At 35.4% G+C, this 22,112-nt stretch overlaps 1 protein-coding gene across 5 annotated transcripts in view; it reads right to left on the bottom strand.

Annotated features, from left to right (window-relative positions):
* The window catches only part of LOC143250107 (uncharacterized), a 51,829-nt gene extending 31,376 nt beyond the window's left edge, over positions 1 to 20,453 (bottom strand). Inside the window, exons 1-2 of one of the 5 annotated variants that reach the window (XM_076500680.1) lie at positions 20,311 to 20,453; positions 9,554 to 9,690 (exon numbers count right to left, since the gene is read on the bottom strand). In XM_076500680.1, coding sequence (XP_076356795.1) covers positions 9,554 to 9,623 — 70 coding nt within the window. In that variant the 5' untranslated portion in view covers positions 9,624 to 9,690; positions 20,311 to 20,453. Of the gene's footprint in view, positions 1 to 9,553; positions 9,691 to 14,511; positions 14,719 to 18,666; positions 18,794 to 20,211 lie in introns of those variants that run through there. The other 4 variants (XM_076500682.1, XM_076500683.1, XM_076500681.1 and 1 more) reach the window with 4 other exon arrangements.
* Between the last annotated feature and the right edge of the window lie 1,659 nt (positions 20,454 to 22,112).

The following is a 22,112-nucleotide window of genomic DNA, read 5'->3' as shown; positions in this document are numbered from 1 at the left end:
GCCTTCTCACTGTTTAGGCTTAACGCATAAGCTTTATGTAATAAATCACCTTTAAATTTTAAAAAATCTAAATTCATTTACATTTTGTTCCATAGTCTCGCTTCGTTTTAAAACTTAGGTAAGTTTCTGTCCGTATTATCCTCGTATATTTTAATTTCCGATAACAAAAACCAGTATGCTTTTGATTCCAAGGAAAACCAACAAGTATCAACCGAGTACAACTCTTATAATCAATCGTAAAAGATATAGCATTGCATTTGTTGTTTGTATTTTGTGGTAAAGCTACAACTACTACAGCTATTTCACACCGTTCCTAACAGTGAACCACTAACCAAAGGACAGGTAGCTAATCAGCAGTACCATACCACCCACACTAATGAATTGATTATCATTCTTATTACTGACTCACAATTTAAATACAGAGAATATTTTATAGTGTAGCGCAGATTCCAACCCGACTCGTCAGCTCTAACAGGAAGGCCAATCCACGGAATTTATATTTTTGTGTTGTGTTTATCAGTCATAGCAATAAACGGATAACACGAAATATAAATTAAAATTGGTTGTTTCGTTGTTTGGCGTTTTATGGCGCAGAGCAGCTAGACTACCTGCGCCAAACACCCGTTGAAAGTTAAGATTAAAGTAAAATTATTAAAATTCGTAAAAAGGAATTAAGGTGAAACAAAGCAAAGTTTAATTGTTGAGTTAAAAAACATAAATAACATGAAATCCAATTTTTATATCTAGTTTACAATAGTAAGAGAAAAACTACAGTAATACAAGTTGTAAAGGACTTTCTGTAGCATAATTATAACTATCATAATTAGCCAGGATGACCAACGGGTAAGTTCAAAAAACAACGTTAGTCACCTGAAGTTGGCCTTTCCAGTCCTGGTTTCGAGTTATTTGACGTCACGGCCATTTTCGGAAAGTAAAGTAATACAAGTTTTAAAAGACTTTCTGTAGCAAAATTTTATTGTTATAACTCATCAGGATGACCAACGGCTAGTTCAAACATCAGCGTTAGACACCTGAAGTTGTGCTTTCTAGTCCTGGTTTCGAGTTATTTGACGTTACGGCCATTTTCTAATTTCAAATCAAACTAGTTGTACTTTAATTCTTAAAAGGGAACATATTAAAATGTCTAACTTATAAATTAAAAACTTAAATAGCATTAAATAGATTAACGGCCTTTAGAAAACTAGAAACATTTGTAACGTGGACAGTGTCACCATCACCAATGACACTGTCTAACGTTACGGATAAACCTTGGGACAAAACATGTTTAAAATGGCACCGTCGTTAAGAGTCGTAACAACGGCAAAACAGTAAAATGTGGTTTATTGTGACCAGAGTGTTACACAAACTACACACTGGTGCATCAGTTCCAGATAAAAGAAAACGACGAGTTTAAAAACTGTGACCAATGTGTAGTCCAGTTAGGACAACTTTCAGATCCGTACGGAAGACAAAGTCCAATAGAGGGTTTTATTTCGAAAAGCTTGTTTTCACGTTGCTCACTTCAAGTCAACTGCCAACTGGCACGGAGCCGATCCTGGAATACAGGACCATAAGTCCATGTATTGAATAGGCACATCAGTGATAGACCAAAGCAGACAGATTTAGCTGCGGTGTCGGCGAGCTCGTTTCCGCGAATACCAACGTGGCCTGGTATCCAGAAAAACTGGATAGAAGTAGATGTTAAAGAGAAATGGGCCAGTCGGTTTTGAATATCGGCCAGAACAGGTTGTGAACTAACGTGAAACGATTCCAAGGCCAGTAGAGGACTAAGCGAGTCAGAATAAATAGTGTAATTTGAGTACTACTCAGCTTCTATGTGATCCAGGGCAAGAGAAATTACGTACAGTTCAGCAGTGAACACAGAATCTATAGAGGGGATTCTGCGCGTAACCATAGAACCACAACAAACCATGGCAGAGCCCACACAGTCACCTGATTTCGAACCATCTGTATAAATAGGAATGGAAGGATGGCTCGAAAGATGTTCAGCAAATAGCAGACAGTATTTCTAATCAGGAGTGTCTACTTTTCTCAGATGACTTAAAGATATGTCATATTTCGTGACTGTAAAAAGCCATGGTGGGATGGGTTGACCAGTGGATACAGACCCAACTCATCAAACTGCGCCTGGATACGAAGACCAAAAGGATCAATGGCAGATCATCTGTTCTGAAAAAGCATGGCCCACCGAGGAACGAAAACACAACCTCAGCTGGGATTCTTTGGTAAGGAACAAAGTTTTTAAAACTTATAGTAAAGACAGTTGCAAACAGCAGAGGTAAAGAGAAAATTCATGAGACTTTGAACTAAACTGGGGAAGTGCAGAAAGCTCCCGTGCAAAGCCAAAGACCCTGATGATAAATGAGGTCCAGCATCTTTAAGGCCGAGGTACTGGCAGAGCCATAGACAAGAGACCCATAGTCCAGTTTCAGTCAAATAAGAGCACGATATATCTATAACATAAAACATCTAACTCCTCCCCAAGTGGTGGAAGAGAAGACGCAGAGGATGTTCAGTACCCTTGTACATTTGACTCATAGCTGCTTCATATGTGGTATAAAGGTTGGCTTAGTCAAAGATAAACCCCAAGAAATTTGCCTCAGGGACCACAGGTAGCACAAATTCACCGATACGAAGTTCAAGATCGGGATGAATATCCGTTGGCGGCAAAAGTGCACACACACGGTTTTAGAGACAGAATTTAAAACTGTTTGCTGTGGTCCACTTCAGTAAACGATTTAGGGCAGTTTATAGCCACCGCTCAATATACCTCATGTTCGACAACTGACACGAGATGTGAAAGTCGTCGACATTGAGCCCGTTTGCAACCATAAGAGTGATGGCATTAATCTTTATACTGAAAAGTGCGGCACTCAAAACACAGCCTTAAGGGACTCCAAGTTCTTGTAGAAAAGAGGAAAAGTGTCGAACCCACATGTACCTGGAATTGCATGCCCATTACGTTTTTTTAATAAAAAATGGGCAAATGGCCCCGCAACCCATACAAGTGGAGGTCTCGCAAAATGCCATACCTCCATGTAGTATCATAAGCCTTCTCTAGATCAAAGAATATTAACACAAGATGTTGACATTTGAAAAAGACTTCTCTGATCGACGTTTGAAGTCAAATAAGATGGTCCACGGTGGAACGTTTTTGTAGGAACCTACACTTGGTGGGCGAGAGGAGGTTGTTTGATTTGAGGAACCAAATAAGACGAGCATTAACCATCCTCTCTAAGGTCTTATAAAGACAGCTCGTCAAAGCAATTGGACGGTAGTTTGAAGGAATCTTGGGATCCTTTCCAAGCTTAGAGAAAGGTAGGAAAATAGTCTGACGCCAGGTACCAGGAAAAACATTCTCCTGCTAGATCTAGTTAAAAACAATCAGAAGAATAGCAAGAGAAGCAGGAGACAGATGGCGCAGCATCTCGTAGGGTACATCATCAGGTCTGACCAATGTACTGCCAGACCGATAAAAGTCCAGTTTGAGTTTCACCAATGTAAAGGAGCGATTACTGTCAAAGAGACAACCAGCTCAAAAGGAAAGAGGTGATTATTCTGCCCGAGTCATGATGGCTAAGAAGGTGGAAGAAGAGGCAGAAGTGCTAGATACCTAGGAAAAGCTTTCACATAGAGTATCGGCGATGCACCGGGTATCAGCTACTTCCTAGCCATTAGAGAGCAAAACTGAAATGAGGACAGAATTACATTGCCACTGATTTTTCGAGTCTTGTCCCACATGAATTTGGAACTGGTGGTAGAAGATATGCTTGTTGTGAACTTAATCCAAGATTCTTCTGGCTTTGACGTCTTACCCATCGTATATGTGCATGGGCCTGATGGAAAGTGATGCGGTTCGAGAGTGAGGGATACCTACGAAAAGTATCTCAGTCCTGTTTTTGAGCCTTCCATGCCATGTAGCACGCAGGATTCCACCACGGATGAGGATATCGTGGAAAACATGTCGAGGTTTTAGAAATAAATTTAGCAGCTGCCTGCATAATACAGTTACTAACTGCTGCCACGCAGTCGTCTTTGATGACTTACAGACAATGGTAGGATCAAGTTCTGCAACAGCAGTGAAAGGACTAGTGGACTTGATCCAGCTTCCATAGGGGCACGCTTGATCGGGTGGCATTGACCACAGCTAGTCTCTTTCAAAATTATATGAAAATGATCATTGCCTCATGGATTATTGTCAACCTTCAAAGAAATGTGGGAGAATAGTGAAGGTGAGCAAAACTGAGAGATTAATAGCAGTAAAAGACTGACTAGGTGCATAAAATAAGTACAAGAACCAGTGTTGAAAAGAGAAAGGTTGTGTTCTGAGAGCATAATCTCTTTGGAGCGACCCCTCCTATAAATATCAGCACCTCCCCATAGGGATTATGTCCATTAAAATCTCCAGGGATTAAAGGGAGATGGTAACTGTTCAACGAGAGCATCAAGGTCTGATTGATCATAGGTCTCTTCAGGAGACAGGAAGAGAGAACATACAGCGACGGTACGACTAAAGAAAACACGAACGGCTATGGCCTCCAAGGGTATGTCAAGTGGCAAAGACAGGGTGGACACATGCTGATCAACCAACAGTGCCACCCCTCCATGCACTTGTCCATCACACAGCCTATCATTTCTGTACAATAAAAACTGCCGAAAGGTGACTGGATCGGCAGGTTTCAGAAATGTTTCAGGCAAGGAAAGACATACTGGATGGTTGGAAGCAATCAGAGCTTTGATGTAATCCAGATTAGAACGATACATTAGAACTGTCGATGTTTACAAGGTGGCCATTTCTATTTGCGAAGGAGAATTAGGTAGAAAGCCCTTCTGTTTTCGACCACGTCTTTTTTCTTTATTTTCTTAATTTGAGGGAGGTCTGTCGACACAAGGCAGGATCCGACTCGGGGATGTTCTTCAAATTCCTCTCAACAATAACTCCTCGTGACGAGTAGCATGGGGCGTAACTTTAATGGATATATCCAACTAAATAGAACAGCAAGGGAAAAATCCAAGTCTTTAATATCTCCCACAACCTTAATAATTTTTACCAATCTATAGAATGGTTTACGTGCTTGAGGAGCTTAAAAATTTACAGTATTCTACTTTCTCAAATTTCTCTCGCAACATGCGGGGTAGTTTACTTGCTTAAAGAATTTTTAGAACAAATAAAGTGGTTTACTTGCTTAAAAGATTTCTCATAACAAATAAAGTAGTTTACCTGCTTAAAGATTTGTAATAACATGCAGTGTAATTTACTTGTTTAAAAATATCTCACGACCTACAGGGTAGTTTACTTGTTTAAAAATATCTCACGACCTACAACGTAGTTTACTTGCTTAAAAATTTCTCACAACCTATAGACTAGTTTACTTGCTTGAACAACCTGCGTAGTAATTTACTTGTTAAAATATTTATCATAATAAATAGTGATTTACTTGCTTGGACATTTATAATAACCTAAATTGAAGCTTACTCTTAAAATTTTCTCACAACCTACAGAGTGATTTACTTGCTTAAAGATTTGTAATAAGCTACAGAGTAGTTTATTTCTTTAAAGAAGTTCTCATAATCTACAGGGTAATATACTTCTCTCATATCTCACAACCTACAGAGTAGTTTATTTCTTTAAAGAAGTTCTCATAATCTACAGGGTAATATACTTCTCTCATATCTCACAACCTACAGAGTAGTTTACTTGTTTAAAAAGGTTCTCACGATCTACGGGGTAGTTCAATTGCCTGAAGGTTTCTAACAATATGTAGAGTAGCATATTTACTTGAAGATTTCTCACAGCCAATAAAGTAGTGTATTGTTAAATTAAATGCATACTGAAAAAGCTTCTCCAAGACACACACATACACACAAAAGTTTTGGATAATAGTTTACTATGTATTTCATTTCAGTACTTCACCAAAAGCTGGTTATTTGCGTCCTACTGTGGCAACACAGACAGGTGATGTTATTTTTTTACGTCAGAATACATCTTGCGTTTGGTTTTTAGGCTTTGAAAACATTGTATGATACCGATAGGACGTCGACCTGAAAACGGTTAATGTTTATTTTCGGTATCGTCGAGCGTTAAGATACTTTTATTACACATAAAGCCCCCATCGGCATGCAAAGAAAGGTCTCTGACATTATTAGTCTTTAGAGCTTTTAGTTTATGGTAAGAATAAGACATCACCGCCATATGTCCTTGCCGTGATGCAACGTTCGTTCATCTGTCGTACTTACTCAAGCCTGAAAGTGACTGAACAGAAGAAAAGAGAAATAACTTAGTATGAAAATATTAGCTAATTATGATTTTAAGGATATTTACGTTGCATTTTACAGAGTATAAAGGTATTTATGTTGTCACCTTATTTGTTTGTTTTACAGGTGCAAACTCCGCATGTATTCAGAGTTCACGAGTAATGTCTGTAATTTTCTGATACTTTGTAATAGACTTCGTTTAAGAAAAGATAAGTGTTCTTTAGGTTTAAGGTGGTAATCAAGCGCCATTAGAATTAACACGAAGCTTTAATAACGTTGTAAACTAACCATTTATAGGAAAATATTTCTTCCAGGATTAGTGCATATTACAATGTTAATAATTACATGGTTAAATAGTAATAACCTATCAATGTGATCCAACTCTCATCTTACACACCTACATCCAGCATCAAGTCTTATTTTTAAGAATTGTGTTTGATATTTGAATTTCTACCTTGCTCTCCATGGTTGAGGATTAAAAGTTTTCTTCAACCTTCTAAATATACTGTTAGAGATCCGTTCAAAACTATTATCAACAGTCTCTCAGAACTAGAATACACGTTAGGTTTTTAATATATAAATATATATAAACTAATACTTTATGTCTCCCAAGACTCATCGTTTAATTAGTCATGCCTATTTCGGCCTTCCATTATATGAGGGTACGGATATGAAAGATGCATCACGACACTACAGATGGCGTATAGCTCCTTTGCAAAATAGACTTGCGAGTTGTTTGTTTACAGTGTATAGAAGCGTATATCTGTTGGCGGGTATTTTAAGTCTTATAATAATCCAGCTTTTTCCTGCTGTTAAGTGTACTTCCGGTATCGTTAAATGAACAGATTGTCTTGTTTCTACAAACTTTCACATGAAATCAATGTCGTCGTCCTTAGCGTGTTGGCATTCCATCAGTTATAATCTTGTTGAAAGTTAAAAAGTATTTAAGGTACATTTATCATTCTTAGTAGCTGTAAAGCAGTATTTATTTACACACCCATCTCTCTAACCATCTACTCGTTTTTAGTACTATTTGCCTATCTTCCTCAGTTTATCTATATTACCCAGTCCCCTTTCATTTGCATTTGAATCCTCCTTTGCTTATGGAATAGACTGGTTACAAGTAAAAATAAAATATACATAAAAAAGATTGTGTTTGTTATTTGTGTACTATTGTGATATTGTAATTAAAAAGTAGTTATATTTTTAACCTAAGAAAAAAGGTTTCTTTTTACAAAGGTGTCTTAGTAGTAAAGTTTGTAATGACGATAAAAAATACTGTATCAGTTTATCGGTGTGTGCATGCTTCTCTGTTTTTTTGTGGCTATTTATTGTAACCATATATTTTAGTTGAGGGTACCCTTTAAGACGAAAACACTGTATAAAGAATATTTACATAATGTTTCCTTCTGGTTGTTTTTTCTGTTATTAAATTCCTAATGATCTCACTAGGCGCTAATTGTATACTCTGTTTGTGGTGCCCCCCAGTGGCTCAGCGGCATGTCTGCGGACTTACAACATTAAAAACGGGGTTTCGATACCCGTGGTGGGTATTAAGCTTTGTGCTTAATTCAAAATAACAACAACAATAACTGTTTGTGGTAAATAACAACTGGCTTATTTAACTAATGAAGTACTTGTGGCTCTAAATTAAAAACAAAAAGTATATAAATAAGTTGAAATGTTCCTTACTTCAGGCAACACTCCTAAAACAAAACAGTTAGTCCATGTACACCGTCAGACAACATATAAAAAAGTACGGTAATTACAACTAGGTGATTGATGCTAACACTTATACACACAATGGATCATTATCTTTATAGTAACATGCCTACTGTCTTCCTATACGAGTTATTTTTCTACACTACGTATGTTCAATCGCTTAAGTATTTATCTGTTTATATTGTATTTGTGGTTATAGTTATCTGTGTTTAGTTCATAGTATCCACGCATCATTCGCTTTATTGTTCTAAATACATTTAAGTGCCGTTTTATTTATATGTCAATATTTATCTGTGTAGATTTGTTCCAGCGTATGAATTCGCTTTAGATATATCCTTATAAATGGAGGGCTAATCTCACTTCATACAGAACTGTCTGCACATGCAATGGAGTGTAATCCCAGATGAACACAGCGGCGTCACATGCAACGTGCTTAAACACCGGCATTTGACAGAGAAATGCAACTACAGAGATACTTGTGACCGTATAACTATATCATAGCGCTTTCGTAAGATATTCACCCAGCAAGATTATTAAAAGATGTAAAACAAAAGAACAGTGTTTCCAATAAAACTTTTACTGCTCTCTGTGGAAACATAAATATAAACAAAAAACAACTCGTAGATACGACAGAGCATTTAAACTAGCATCGCAATCCTAAAACACCTCGAGTAAATCCCAGTAACGCCCTGATCCTCAAGGTGAAGACTATTTACGAAGGAGAACTTATCGACCCCCCTCCCCCAAGAAAAAAGTTATTGTAATTAAAAAAGGTGCATCACATTGTATCGTTAGCTATATTATAAACAATAAAGTTAAAGGAAGCTCAAATCAAAAGTTCACAGGCTTCAAACCGAACCTCAAAATCAAGGACTTTTTCTTAATGAGAAAGGTGACTGAAGAAACTGAAATCACAGCAATCCGATCCAAGCACTTGCATACAAAACCTTTCGACTCACTTCCAATGAACTTTGTGTCATTAATCTTACAATTATTGGTAAAAGAATGCTATAACAGAAGTTGTGGTATCAGGACGTGGTGCGTAATCATTGCCATCAGCTTAAACACGGAACCTAGAATATTGTAACTAAACATTGTGATTTTCAATGTATTCTTTAAAACTAGTTATTTTTCTCTCTGTTTACTTATTCAGCCACCTAATTCTTCACTGATTAATCTCTACCCATTCGTTGTTGTTCATTCTCGATTACTGCCAACAGCTGTGACCAAAAACTAATTAATACCACATAATCTATTGCAAAGATGAACAATAGTTTCAATGATTATATATCGATCTAATAAAAAGTGCATTTTCAGATTGGCTTCAAACTTTTGTAAATTGGTATCATTCTAAAAAACTGACTTTGACGTCATAATGGACACGTTTTCTGCTATTCCTGTTATTCAGCGTGACTTGATATTACACAGTTTCTGAGAAAACAGTAGAAAGGAAATATTTTTGCATATTATAAACAATTAAAACATGTACTTCACATTTCTACAAGTTACAACAATATTTTTCTTTGCTTTTATCAATAACCATAAATCAACTTACCTGCTGATACAAAGGTACATAACAGAACCTGTATAATCAGCACAGCTCCTGGCCATTGGTGCGAGGACATCTGAAGCCAAGCTGGTCTTGTGTTCGTTTCTTACCACCAGACGTGTGTATGCAGTTGTGCTCCTAGCCTTGGAAAAGAGTTAAAACGTTAGTTCACTGAATATTACTGGATGTTTATTTGTAATACTTATCTGTAACATGTAAAATATCTACTTGTCAGTAATTTTTACTGCAGATATCGAATACCAGATTGCAGTCCTCTTCTTTATATCACGTACAGATATTTTCCTTCACTACGCTTCTCTATGTTAGAAATTTAGACACATTATTTCAATTCGTTTTTCTGGTTGTCAGAATACAAATGCTTTCCTTCATTAGGTTTGATATTTTTCATTAGGATAGATACCCTTTTAATAGTGTTAGGATGTAAACCTCATATGCGACATCACCAGTTACAGAGGAGCAATTTTGATAATTTTTGGTTTAAAACGTTTCAGTTGTTATTGTTTACACCTTTCTATTAATATTGTGGATGCATGATCATACTAAGCAAATGCTGAATAATATAACCTTGTAAATGCCCTTGAATGACTCCAATTATATTGTCACGAGGTAGAACTATATAATAAGAGCTCGCTCCATATCAGTAACAATTGCTTCCCTGAAGTATCCATTCCTGATTTTTTTTCTGAAAACAATTTTCTGTATTATACTAAGTATTCACTCATAGTTCCTTCCTTTTTTTTGTGCGAGAATCATTTGAGAATTTTTCTATAATAATTTTTAATTTAAAAAACATAGTTAAATGTCTCTATAAAATATTTTTTATTATCTATAAGGCGCTCATAAAAGGCACGCGAAAATGAAGTAAGACGGGTAATGTAACTGTAATGTGGTTTTTAAAAGGTTTTAACATGAACCCTGTTTTATAATAAATGTTATTTCTAGTTAAAACAAAATTCGATTGAGACCTAGTAAGAGATCGTCTTATTCTCAGCCACTCATCTTGAAACAATTGCACGTTATTAAAAATCATGGAATTTGAATTGTATTACTTTAATAGCATACTTGGCTGTCAATATTTTTTGATGTTTGTAATAAACAAAGTGAGATTGTCTGAAATATTTACAATGGTTTAAGGACATCACATTAAAATGGATAATCTACAGGGGTGTCGTTTTACTGGAAGAGACGTCTAACCTTACATTCCCCTATGTTAATATTCACCAATATGCTTCTCTGACAGTGAGAATTGTTAAAATGCCTAGGTTTATTGCATGTATGTTTCATAAGGGAGTTAATCTTCAACGTTGTTTCAGCAAGAAAATTTTTAACACAAATACTTGCAACACTGTTGTTTGGAGGACTAATCTAACCACAGGAGACTCATAAGTAACAATATGTAAAGCACTTCAGAAATAAGTCCCACACCTAATGATAAGAATCTACCCACACTAACACCCCATCATAATCGTTCACAGTCTATAAGAAGTGTTCAATGTACTATGCCTAAAAAAAATATTTATACTCTTTTGGCTCAAAAGATGATCTACTCGAAACTCCATTCTGACAGTTGTACGTGAACGTCCATTGCAATTTATTGTTGCTACTAGTAGGGCAAATATGTTGTATCTACAGAAATATTGAATACCAGTCTGATTAGGCCATATTTGGAATATTGTATTCAGTTTTGGGTTATTTACTTTAGGAATGATACTGAATTGTTGGAAAAGGTTCAGAAAAGGGATATTAGAATATTGCCTGGGATTAAGGGTTGTCATACGAAGAGAGGTTGTGATCTCTGAAATTGTTTTCTCTTTAAAAAAAAAAAAGAGTTAGGAAGGATGTGATAGGATGTTTAAGATTGTAAAGGGAAGTGAAAATGTTGTTGTATCATCTTTTCTTCATACTTGATAAAATGATAGGACTAGGAGACACAAATATAAACTTAGGCAGGAGAAGACTCATCTTCAGTAAAGAAAGTTTCATTTTTCTAAAGGGTAGTTGACCTTTGTAAGGGGTTGCTTTCGGACGTTGTGAGTTTATATGGAAGCTTAATAACTAGATGAATGATAAGGACTGACTTTGAAGTGTGTGTTTTCTTAAGGGTTTGAATTTAGTTGAGAGGAGTGAACAGTCTAGATGAACCAATAGGTTTCTTACTGCCCTTACACATTATGTTATAATAATGTTGCTACTTCAAAATACTTTCTTCTTACCGTTAACAACAGGCCAGGTTATTAAAATGAAAACAAATAAGATAAAATGCCAAATATATTTATTTAAAAATATTTCATTCTTAAATAAATATTAAATATACTTTTCAGAACCTTAATTTAGTTTGTTTGTTGAATTTTGGGTAAAACTACTCGAGAGTTACCTTTGTTAGCCGTCGCTAAAAGGTGATAGACTAGAGGGAAGGCAGCTAGTCAATACCGCCTACTCATGGGCTACTCTTTACCAACAAGTGGTGGGTTTACAGTTACATTATAACACCACCATGGCTTAATGGGTGAGTATGTTCGAAAAAAGGAGAATGCAGAATGCGAGTCGAGTCTTCGAACCGCCAGGCCATATTAGATAAATAAACCGTAGAACTATTACCTTTGTATAATAAAATCTTTGAAAACTTTGGGAGGACAATGAACTTATTAACATGTCAATTCTGTATGCAGAAAGTATGTAAAAGGTAGCTTGTACCAGAGTTCTCTATATATAAAAAAAGAAACTGTATTATCTGATACACTTATTGAATTCCTAAGACTTTTATAAATATATATCTTAGGACGGCTCGTATGAGTATTAACACTTTTACCCAAATAAAACACAGAAGAACGTTTCGACCTTCTTAGGTCATCCCATCTTCAGGTTAACATTCGTCATCACGAATATTTAGATACATTCTTCAATATCGTTCTATAGCTCCATAATTTAAGATGGCTAGTAATTCATAATAAATACTACAATATCGAAAACGTTAATTGTAAAATAATATAGTGAGCATTCGGAATGTTACTGGATATTAATTTAAAGTAGTAAAACAGCATCAGCAGGTTTATGCTTAAAAATAAACGCTTATGAAAAAGTCGACTTACTCTGAATATACCAGTTATGACCAGGTCATAATCAGCAAGCGTCATTAAACTGGCCCCATGTGATTAGGCAGTTATGAAATACATTCTCGTTTATTCGCAAGAAAACAACTGACAGTGACGTCATCCATACATTGTTGTCTATCCTACTTTCATGTAATTGTAATTGAAATCGAGAATGTATAAATTTTCTAGTCAAATAGGTAGTCAGTTTTAAACCAAACTTTACAGTTAATGTAAGAATAAACTACAGGTGAGAAAGGTTTCGAACTATAATCACATTCATTAAAAAGCTTTTTGCCCTACAAGTAGTGTTTTGTTTTAACTTATATTTTAGAATACGTCTTGTTTTGGCCAGAAATAAATCAACAGTAGAAATATCGGAGATTTTCCTTTAGACATGGTTAGAGGGAATAATATTAATAAAGGGTTATGATAGATCACAAAAATGGATGCGGTAAATAAAAGCTTTTTTGTAAAATTTACTGCAATGGAACTTATAAAATAACACTATGCAACGCTTACACATTTTATACAGCAAACTAGTAAGACGTTAAACTATTCTTGTCAACGTTTTCAATATTCACACTAGTATAAGAAAGAAATATTTCAAAACGTAATAAAACAAACAGTAACAGCTGTTACTGTCACAACATGTTAAATTAGGACAAGATAAATAGCTTTTAATTACAACGTATGAAGGCGTTAAGTTTGGTTTGGTTTGTTTTGAACTTCGCACAAAGCTACTCGAGGGCTGTCTGCTACAGCCGTCCCTAATTTAGCTGTGTAAGACTAGAGGAAAGGCAGCTAGTCATTACCACCCACCGCCAACTCTTGGGCTACTCTTACAAACGAATAGTGGGATTGACTGTCACATTATAACGCCGCCACGACTGAAAGAGCGAGCATGTTTGGTGCGACGGAGATTCGAAGCCGCGACCCTCAAATTACGAGTCGAATGCCTTAACCCACCTGGCCATGCCAGGCCAAAGAAGGCGTTAAATAACGAATGTATGTTGTAGAAAGGAGAAAAATTGGATCTGAGGTAAATCCTAACAAAAAAAAAGTTATTTCACCCTCAGTTTCTTATTATCATTATCATTATTTTTCATAAGTGATTTTATACCTTACAGCTATTGTTGTTAAGTAGTAACATTATTAGTTTTACTTTAACCCTCACAATAAGATAAGGGTGATCATTTAACTTGGTACCCTATTCTTGACTTTCACGAAAATAACTTACTCAAAAAACTAATTCAAGTAGCAGAAAACACATTCATTTTATTTTTATAGCATAAAAAGAGACCAAACTGGATGGTTTTCTAGAGAATTTTTTTTTAATTTTAATTCAGAGTAGCTTTAATTTGTTAACATTATTAAATGCTCACTAAAGCCGCAAGGAACCCACTCAGTCTTTTGAAAGTTTTGATTTTAGGCAAATCTTTACTAATACGTGCAGACCTTAAGAAAAATTTCCTTAACTGCAAGTTGAGTCGAATCTTACCGAATTGTGACGTGCTTAATTATTGTCATAAAACTTGTGACGGTTTTCATAAAATTAAGTTTTTATCACCTGATTGTCGAGATTTGAAAATATGACAACACGAAAGCGAATCTTTTTCCATATTGTGTAGCGATATTTTTCGATTTATTATTTGTATTTGAATATCTCGTAAGTTAGCTCTAATAAATAAGCACGGAAAAGCTCAAAATCTAAACCCTGCTTTGGGCGCACCAAGACTGCTTCAACACCACATATTTTAGTTTTAAAAACACGCTCGTTATTAAGAAACAGTATTAGAACTTGAGAAAGAAGGATGAGATAGTAAAAAAAGATTCAAGAGTAGAACTACTCACCCGAATGTTCAGCAGAGCTGTGAAGCTCTTGACATTCTCTTTGAACCCCTTGAGTACTCGCAGGTTCAGTACGCAAATATGCTCAACTCGACAGAAGTCTAACTCAGTGGATTTGTCAAAGGCAAAAGTCGCAACTGACAGCTTCTTGCGCTCGTGCGTGAAACAACTCACGCATATAAGTGTGCTGCTTCTGTGAACCGGGTCGACACCGCCTGATAACCTCGCGCCTAAAGCTAGCACATGGATTTTTAAAATTCTGATTAATATGGTAAAAGATAAATTATTTATTTTATTATACCAAGATTTAAAATACTTAATTCGTTAAATATGGTTGTTGTTATTGCTGCTTTCTTAATGCAAAGATATACAATAGATTATCTGCACTCTATTAACCTCGGATAATCGAAACTCTTATTCTGTTAAATCTGGAGAGAAATAATTTCGCATATATAATTAAAGCAACTGAAATTACTTTACGTAAGATTATTTAACCTCTTATATTCAAACATGTATATATATAACCCTGAACAATATCTAATGTTAAATAAATCTAATGCTGCACTTTGGTAAATACGGCTAACAAATATTTATGAAATATATTTCACTGGTAAACGAATAGAGAATCCCTTAGACAAAGACAAGCATTTCCATTAACCACGCGCAGTTTTAATCAATTAACTAATAGAAAGAACAAATTATTACGAGCTTTTAAAGTTTGAGTCAAAAAGAAAAATTAAAAGATTTAGTGCAACTTAACCGTTACCAAAGAGTATCAAAATCAGTGAAAATACACGTTCGTGTATATGTATATATGTATATGGTCGTTTGTTAGTTAACCCATCACCAGTTACATTTGGATAATTCGTAACTTCAAATATACTGAAAATATAAGACTTTTTAATGCCCTAATTTTATATTTGATATAGGCTAATCGCGTAGTGAAACATTGCCGTTTAAAATTTATATCTGTTGATTTAGTTCATGGTTCAGCGAAATGTCATGTACCTCGAAAAAAAGTCGTCTTTTTTGAAACAGCTTCCGAGCAATGAGAAACAATTATGACCTGGAGCTTTGTAGGCTAAGAGAACTAGATAACCACTTTATGCGTGTATTGAATTCCACACACTTTTGCCTCATTTTATTCAGGTTTGTTGTAGATGGCTCACCATGGCCAAGTAATTAAAGCGCTCGACTCGTTATGTGAAGGTCGCGCGTTCGAATCTCCGTCACACCAAGCATGCTCGCTCCTTTTAGCCGTGGCAGCGTTGTAATGTGACGTTCAATTCCACTATTCGTTGGTAAATGAGCAGCCAAAGAGCTGGCAGTGAGTAGTAATGACTAGCTGTCTTCCCTGTAGTCTTACACTGCTAAATTAGGGACGGCCAACGCAAATAGCCCACGTGTAACTTGCCCAAAATTTTAAAAACAAACAAACTTGCTTTGCGTCTAGCTACCTTTTATTTTCCGGAGGATGCCAAACGAAACTCGTATTCCAAAACAATCAACAGAAAATTTAAATGCATTATTCGGTCTATTTTTTTTTTTTTTTTTTTACCTTATGGAACAGATCATTAGATAATTTTCAGTGTGTGTGTAAATATATGCAAGGAGCTATCCTTGACATCAATCTCACATGATAAGCAGTTCTTCTTCTTTCGAGGAGCTTTAATATCAACAGAGAAGCTCCTTGTCCACTATTGTTGAGCAACGTTTCCTTACACTTCAAGTACATCGTTCTTTATGATTCATTAGAACATTTTCCCTACTGATAAAACAGTAACTAGCTTTTAAAGAAAAAACGGAATTAGCTTGGTACATTTACAGTGATGAGATTAAATCTCTGAAGTAAAGAAAAACCAACACAAAACTAACATACAGAGGTGAAGGGTAAATCATTCATTACAAATTAAAATGTAATAAATATAGTATCTAATTATATATGCAAACAAAAATAATGTTTCGGTATTCTCGAGTTTCAGACAAAATTCCTGTAAATGTTAGGTGTTTAGGATAAACATGGAAAAAAATAAATGTTTCTATTCTGTAATCGGTTTACAATGCACGCCTGGAGGAATTAGCTTAATTGGAAAAATACCTGTTTCCATAAAGAACACTGTATATATATATATAAATAGTTAACACTCCTACGAAAAGTGGGGCCTAATAGGCCCCAGAGCAACTTGAAAGGTTATTAATATTAGGCTAATAATTTTGTATTTAAATGAAATTGCCATTTAAATCCATTAATGAATGGATTAACGAGATTCCCACTGTCCCTATCTACTATCTAGCGAAACCACAGCCAGGGGAACGGGCTTGAAGAAATCAGGACTAGAAACGTCTTTTCGTAGGAGTGTTAAACTATAAACAGTTATGAGGTTAGAACTTAAAGAAAACAACTTCAATAAAGATAACATCACTACAAGCTTCTAGAAAGTAGTCTGGTGACAAAAGTTAGTAACCCATTTAGATTACCAAAGAGTTGAACAAATACCTGTCTCTATTTTTGGAAAATTAAGGCCATTCACATTTATATTAATACAGTAAAACTTTACATGCTATTTTATCACATAATCTACTTTAGAAAAAAAAGTATGAAACGCTATTAAAAATGTCGATTATTACGCTTTCATTTGGCCTGGCATGGTGGTTAGAGAGCTCTACTCGCAATCTGAGGGTTGCAGATTCGAATCCCCGTTCTACTAAACATTTTCGCCCTTTCAGCCATGGGGCGTTATAAAGTTACAGTTAATCCCACTATTCGTTGGTAAAAGAGTAGCCTAAGAGTTGGCAGTGGGTGGTGATGACTAGCTGCCTTTTCTCTAGTCCTACACTGCTAAATTAGGGACGGCTAGCGCAGATAGTCCTCGAGTAACCTTGCGCGAAATTCAAAACAAAACAAAGAAACCCTCGTGTAGCTTTGCGCGAAATTAAAAAATACAATCACACTTTTTGTATGAAAAATTGAGATTATAAATTAGCTATATAAAAACTTCATTAACAATCCTCTATCTCTATTTATAATCAGTTGTTGAAGTACCAAGGAACATTTATCATTTTTTCAATGAATCTCCATTGAAATGGTGTGACTTGAACTTTTAACTTGACCATCAATTCGAATTTCACAGTTGTTTTATGTTATTCATTAATACTTCTCTGTCGAATAATTTTTTACCTTATACATTTCATTAAAATGCGATATATATTCGATGTTACTGGATTTTGAAACAGCTGAATTGAAAGCAGATGGTTCTCATTTCATAGTGTTGTGAAATGAGCAAGATTCATACTGATCGTAAAGCCTTCTTTTAATAGTGTTCTCGAGCATAAAAATATCCGATTAATACATCTTGTGTTATCCCCTGTAGAACAATGGTAAGTTTACGAATTCACATCACTAAGATCCGTGTTTCTAATCTCCGCGAGGGACACAGCAGATAGCCCAACGTCATTTTGTTCTGAAACAGCCAAACATTTTGTGCTTAAATTGCTTATATAACTTGTTGTATATTTGTTATATAATTATTTACATTTATACGTACATCAACCTATTTAGATATTGTCTTGAAAGCCTATTTGTTAGTGAATATTCTGTTCATGTTATTTTTTGTTCTACTAGAGCTTGAAATCAGTTAATTATATTCTGTTCACGTTTCTTTTTGCTCTACTCTAGATTAAAATAATTTAATTATATTTTATTAAGCATGCTTAAGGATTTGGTACAGAACATTTGCTTGTTTTGGTGCAGGACTACATAATATACTATCTGCGTTCTATCCATCGTGGGGTATTAAACCTCAGATTTTAGTGTTGTTAGTCCATAAACTTACCGTTGACCTTTGTTTGTTTTTGAATTTCGCGCAAACCTACTCGAGGGCTATCTGCGCTAGCCGTCCCTAATTTAACAGTGTAAGACTAGAGGGAAGGCAGCTAGTCATCACCACCCACAGCCAACTCTTGGACTACTCTTTTACCAACGAATAGTGGGATTAACCGTAACCTTATAACGCCCTCACGGCTTAAAGGGCAATCATGTTTGGTGTGACAGGGATTCAAACTCGCGACCTTCGGGTTACGAGTCGACTGCCTTAACCATCTGGCCATGCCGGGCCCCGCTGACCTACTGAGGGATAGATACAAAATGAAAAAGATTACCATAGAGTCCTTCAATTTCCTGTGACAAGTCCTTTTTAGGCCATTGTTTAACGACTGCAAGAAATAATTCTTAAGATGGTTTTCTTAAACTTACTATCAAACCATTAAAAGCTAAAAACGATTCTTAATTTAGAATTCTCTCTAAGTTTATGTTTATCAATGATTTAGACGCAAGGTTTCGCCTGATTCTGGAATGACGTGCTACAAGTATAAGTACCTTACATTTAAAAAAAAAATCACATAAAGTTGTGATGTAATGGCAATATCAGAACTATACTGTGACGTCACTTGGCTTTTTGTAGATACTGAGATACCAACGAAAAATGATAAGTTTTGGTAAGGATATGTAACAGTCCTTTCCAACTCAAAATATTCTTACATTCAGATAAAAATAGACCTATTCAGATTAGGAACTTTGAATCTCTAAGAAGGGAATATCCAGTGTCTCAGTGTCATCGAAAATAAATAAATGTCAACCAACTTAGAAAATCAGTGCTATTCAGAAGCTCCAACAAGTCGTACTTCAGACAGAGTAAACAAAGTTTGGCGTCTTGTAACGTGTGAGAATACACGAACACAAGAGTCTGTGGCAATAGCTGTTCCCGTTCCGCAGGCGACGTAATCAAGAAAGACCTCTTTCCAGGAAAGCAGCACAAGTTATCTTCCACTACAAGTTTTTCAACCATCGAATTCCTCAAACACCTGGAAATAGCACGGGTATTCAGTGCTATTCCATTCGAAGACATGCCAGTCAAGGTGCTTGGGATTTTTATGCAATTTCACTATTGAAACGAGCGCCAAGAAGCAGTCATTCTCGAGCACTGATGTTTTATCAAAAGCAAGCAAGGGAAAAGACATGTTCTTTAAATACGACAGCCCTTCGAAGAAACCTTTTGCAATGGAAACTGCGCTGCAGGACTTTTGTTAAAATATACGATCATCAAATGAAGTATGAACGAACGTGGTGAGGTGCCATAATCATTTTAACATAGCCTACTCAATCTCTGTATTTTTGTGGTTCTTCCCAAACATACCTCACACAGATTCCCGATACTACAAATATCTGTATAAACATTACTATTTCCAGAATTAGCTTAGGACTAATACATGATCGAATGTTTGAAAGCCTAAATGGTCTAGTACTGCCTGTTTCATGGTAACGTAAGTTTTATGGCAATTCTGTTAGGTGGTTCTATTTAAGTAAGGCTAAAAACACTAATAATAATATCATACATTTTTAGAAGAAATTCTGAATATTAAGAGTTGTATTTTTACCAGATTTGTAATTAGTATTCTGTATACTAGTAAATTTACATTTCATGGAATAAAATCGTTTATCGTTAGTTAAAAACTTAATCGTTAAATATATTTACCGTTGTGTCACTAGTGTCTACCCTAATCATAAAATACGTTTATTTTTATATCGTTAATGTCTACCTTAATCATAAAATACGTTTGCACTTCTGACGTTAATGTTTACTGTAATAATAAAATACGTTTGCATTTCTGACGTTAATGTCTACTGTAATCATAAAATACGTTTACCTTTGGACAGGATTGTTTCAAGTTATGTTAAGTAAAATGCCTGAGTTGATTTTAAAAATAACAAGACTGCTTGACGTTAACTGAGATATACATACTCACATTCTCACACTCACTACCGAGGCTCGAAATGTGCGTTACTTCTTATGTTCACTCAATTGATTATACTTGTATGAGAAAAATCGAAAGCCATTAAACTTAGAGAGGATATACGAACTCTGTATTAGCCGACCAATAGCATTTATCGAAATAACAATCTACATCCTCGCGGAACAAAAAGGTGTGCGTTGCAATAATTAGGTATAGTTATCGCTTGGGGTTATTTAAAATTAATCCTTAATAAATGTATCTTAATGGTCCTGCCTCACATAACCACATAGCCGCAATATGAATTTATCAAAAGAAGTAATATATCATTCATATCAAAGTTGGGAACATACACAAAATTCACACACAGAGAACATGAACTATAACGGTAATACGTACCGGAGATGGGTTTTGTTTTGGAATTTCGCACAAAGCTACTCGAGGGCTATCTGTGCTAGCCGTCCCTAATTTAGCAGTGTAAGACTAGAGGGAAGGCAGCTAGTCATCACCACCCACCGCCAACTCTTGGGCTACTCTTTTACCAACGAATAGTGGGATTGACCGTACATTATAACGCCCCCACGGCTGGGAGGGCGAGCATGTTTAGCGCGACGCGGGCTCAAACCCGCGACCCTCGGATTACGAGTCGAACGCCTTACCCTCTAGACCATACCGGGCCCGGAGATGGGTTAGTCTTTAGCAAACCTTTTTTTTCAACTTAGATGCTAAAATGTGTTATTAACGAAATACTGTTTTATAGTTAGCTTCTGATATCAGCAACAGTAGTTTATTACGATCAGCAGTGTCATGTCTATACAAAAAAACAAAAAAACACAACAAAAACCAGATAAAGAATAAGTGGAAGGCAAAGTAAGTGTAATCAAAAGTTTAATCAATATAGACTTTTGAGATAATTTAAATATTGGTATTACAGGCCGATGTCTAGGTTACGATTACTTTCAGGCTTAGGTAAAATACAAATACAGAAGATAGTTTTAGTTTGATGAATTATTGTAATAATATTGGTATTACAGGCCGATGTCTAGGTTACGATTACTTTCAGGCTTAGGTAAAACACAACTACAGAAGATAGTTTTAGTTTGATGAATTACTTAACTATGTTTCTTTGTATTATTATTCTTAAAAGTCAATTTCTGTTTTTCTATTTGTATATCTATGTATATGTAAATTACTGAAATATTTGTATATCCTTGATAAAAAACAATTCTTTTTTTTTTCTGTCGCCGAAATATTCATACTTCTTAAATATTCTCAGGATGGTCGTATCGAAGTTATGTTTTTATATTTTTCTCTGCAGTAGTTACAATACTAACGGGATAATATGCGTATTTCTTCGTTTGCAAATTGCTAACAGACTAAAAGAAACATGGGGATAATAGTGTAACTATCTTTATAAAGTTTACATTAGAATTTTGCACAATAAGTGTCACTTTGTTAACCCACGCGCTCGCATACGCAGACAGAAACACTGTTATATTAGAACGTTGACAGCCATAGTGTTTATGAAACGTGTAAAAACACGTCTGGACGGCTATGCCTACAAGACAATTGGCTGTTGCTTCATTTTCTTAGAAACAATATTAATATCGTCATTATACGTTTAATGGCTTCTCGTAATCAAAACAAAACACGTGTGAGAGCACGATTCAATTATATAATTATCAAACCTTTAACTGAATCTGTATTACTCAATGGCTTAATTTCTTTTTTTTTTTTTCACAGAAATACAGTTGCAGTGTGGCTTAAAGCCAAACCAGAATTAGATTAGGTATATACATTCTACTAAGACTTGATAT

The sequence above is a fragment of the Tachypleus tridentatus genome, chromosome 1, assembly GCF_004210375.1.
Source record: "Tachypleus tridentatus isolate NWPU-2018 chromosome 1, ASM421037v1, whole genome shotgun sequence".
Lineage (NCBI taxonomy): Eukaryota > Metazoa > Arthropoda > Merostomata > Xiphosura > Limulidae > Tachypleus > Tachypleus tridentatus.
Note: the sequence above shows the minus strand (reverse complement) of the source record. Positions and strands in the feature narration are given on the sequence as shown.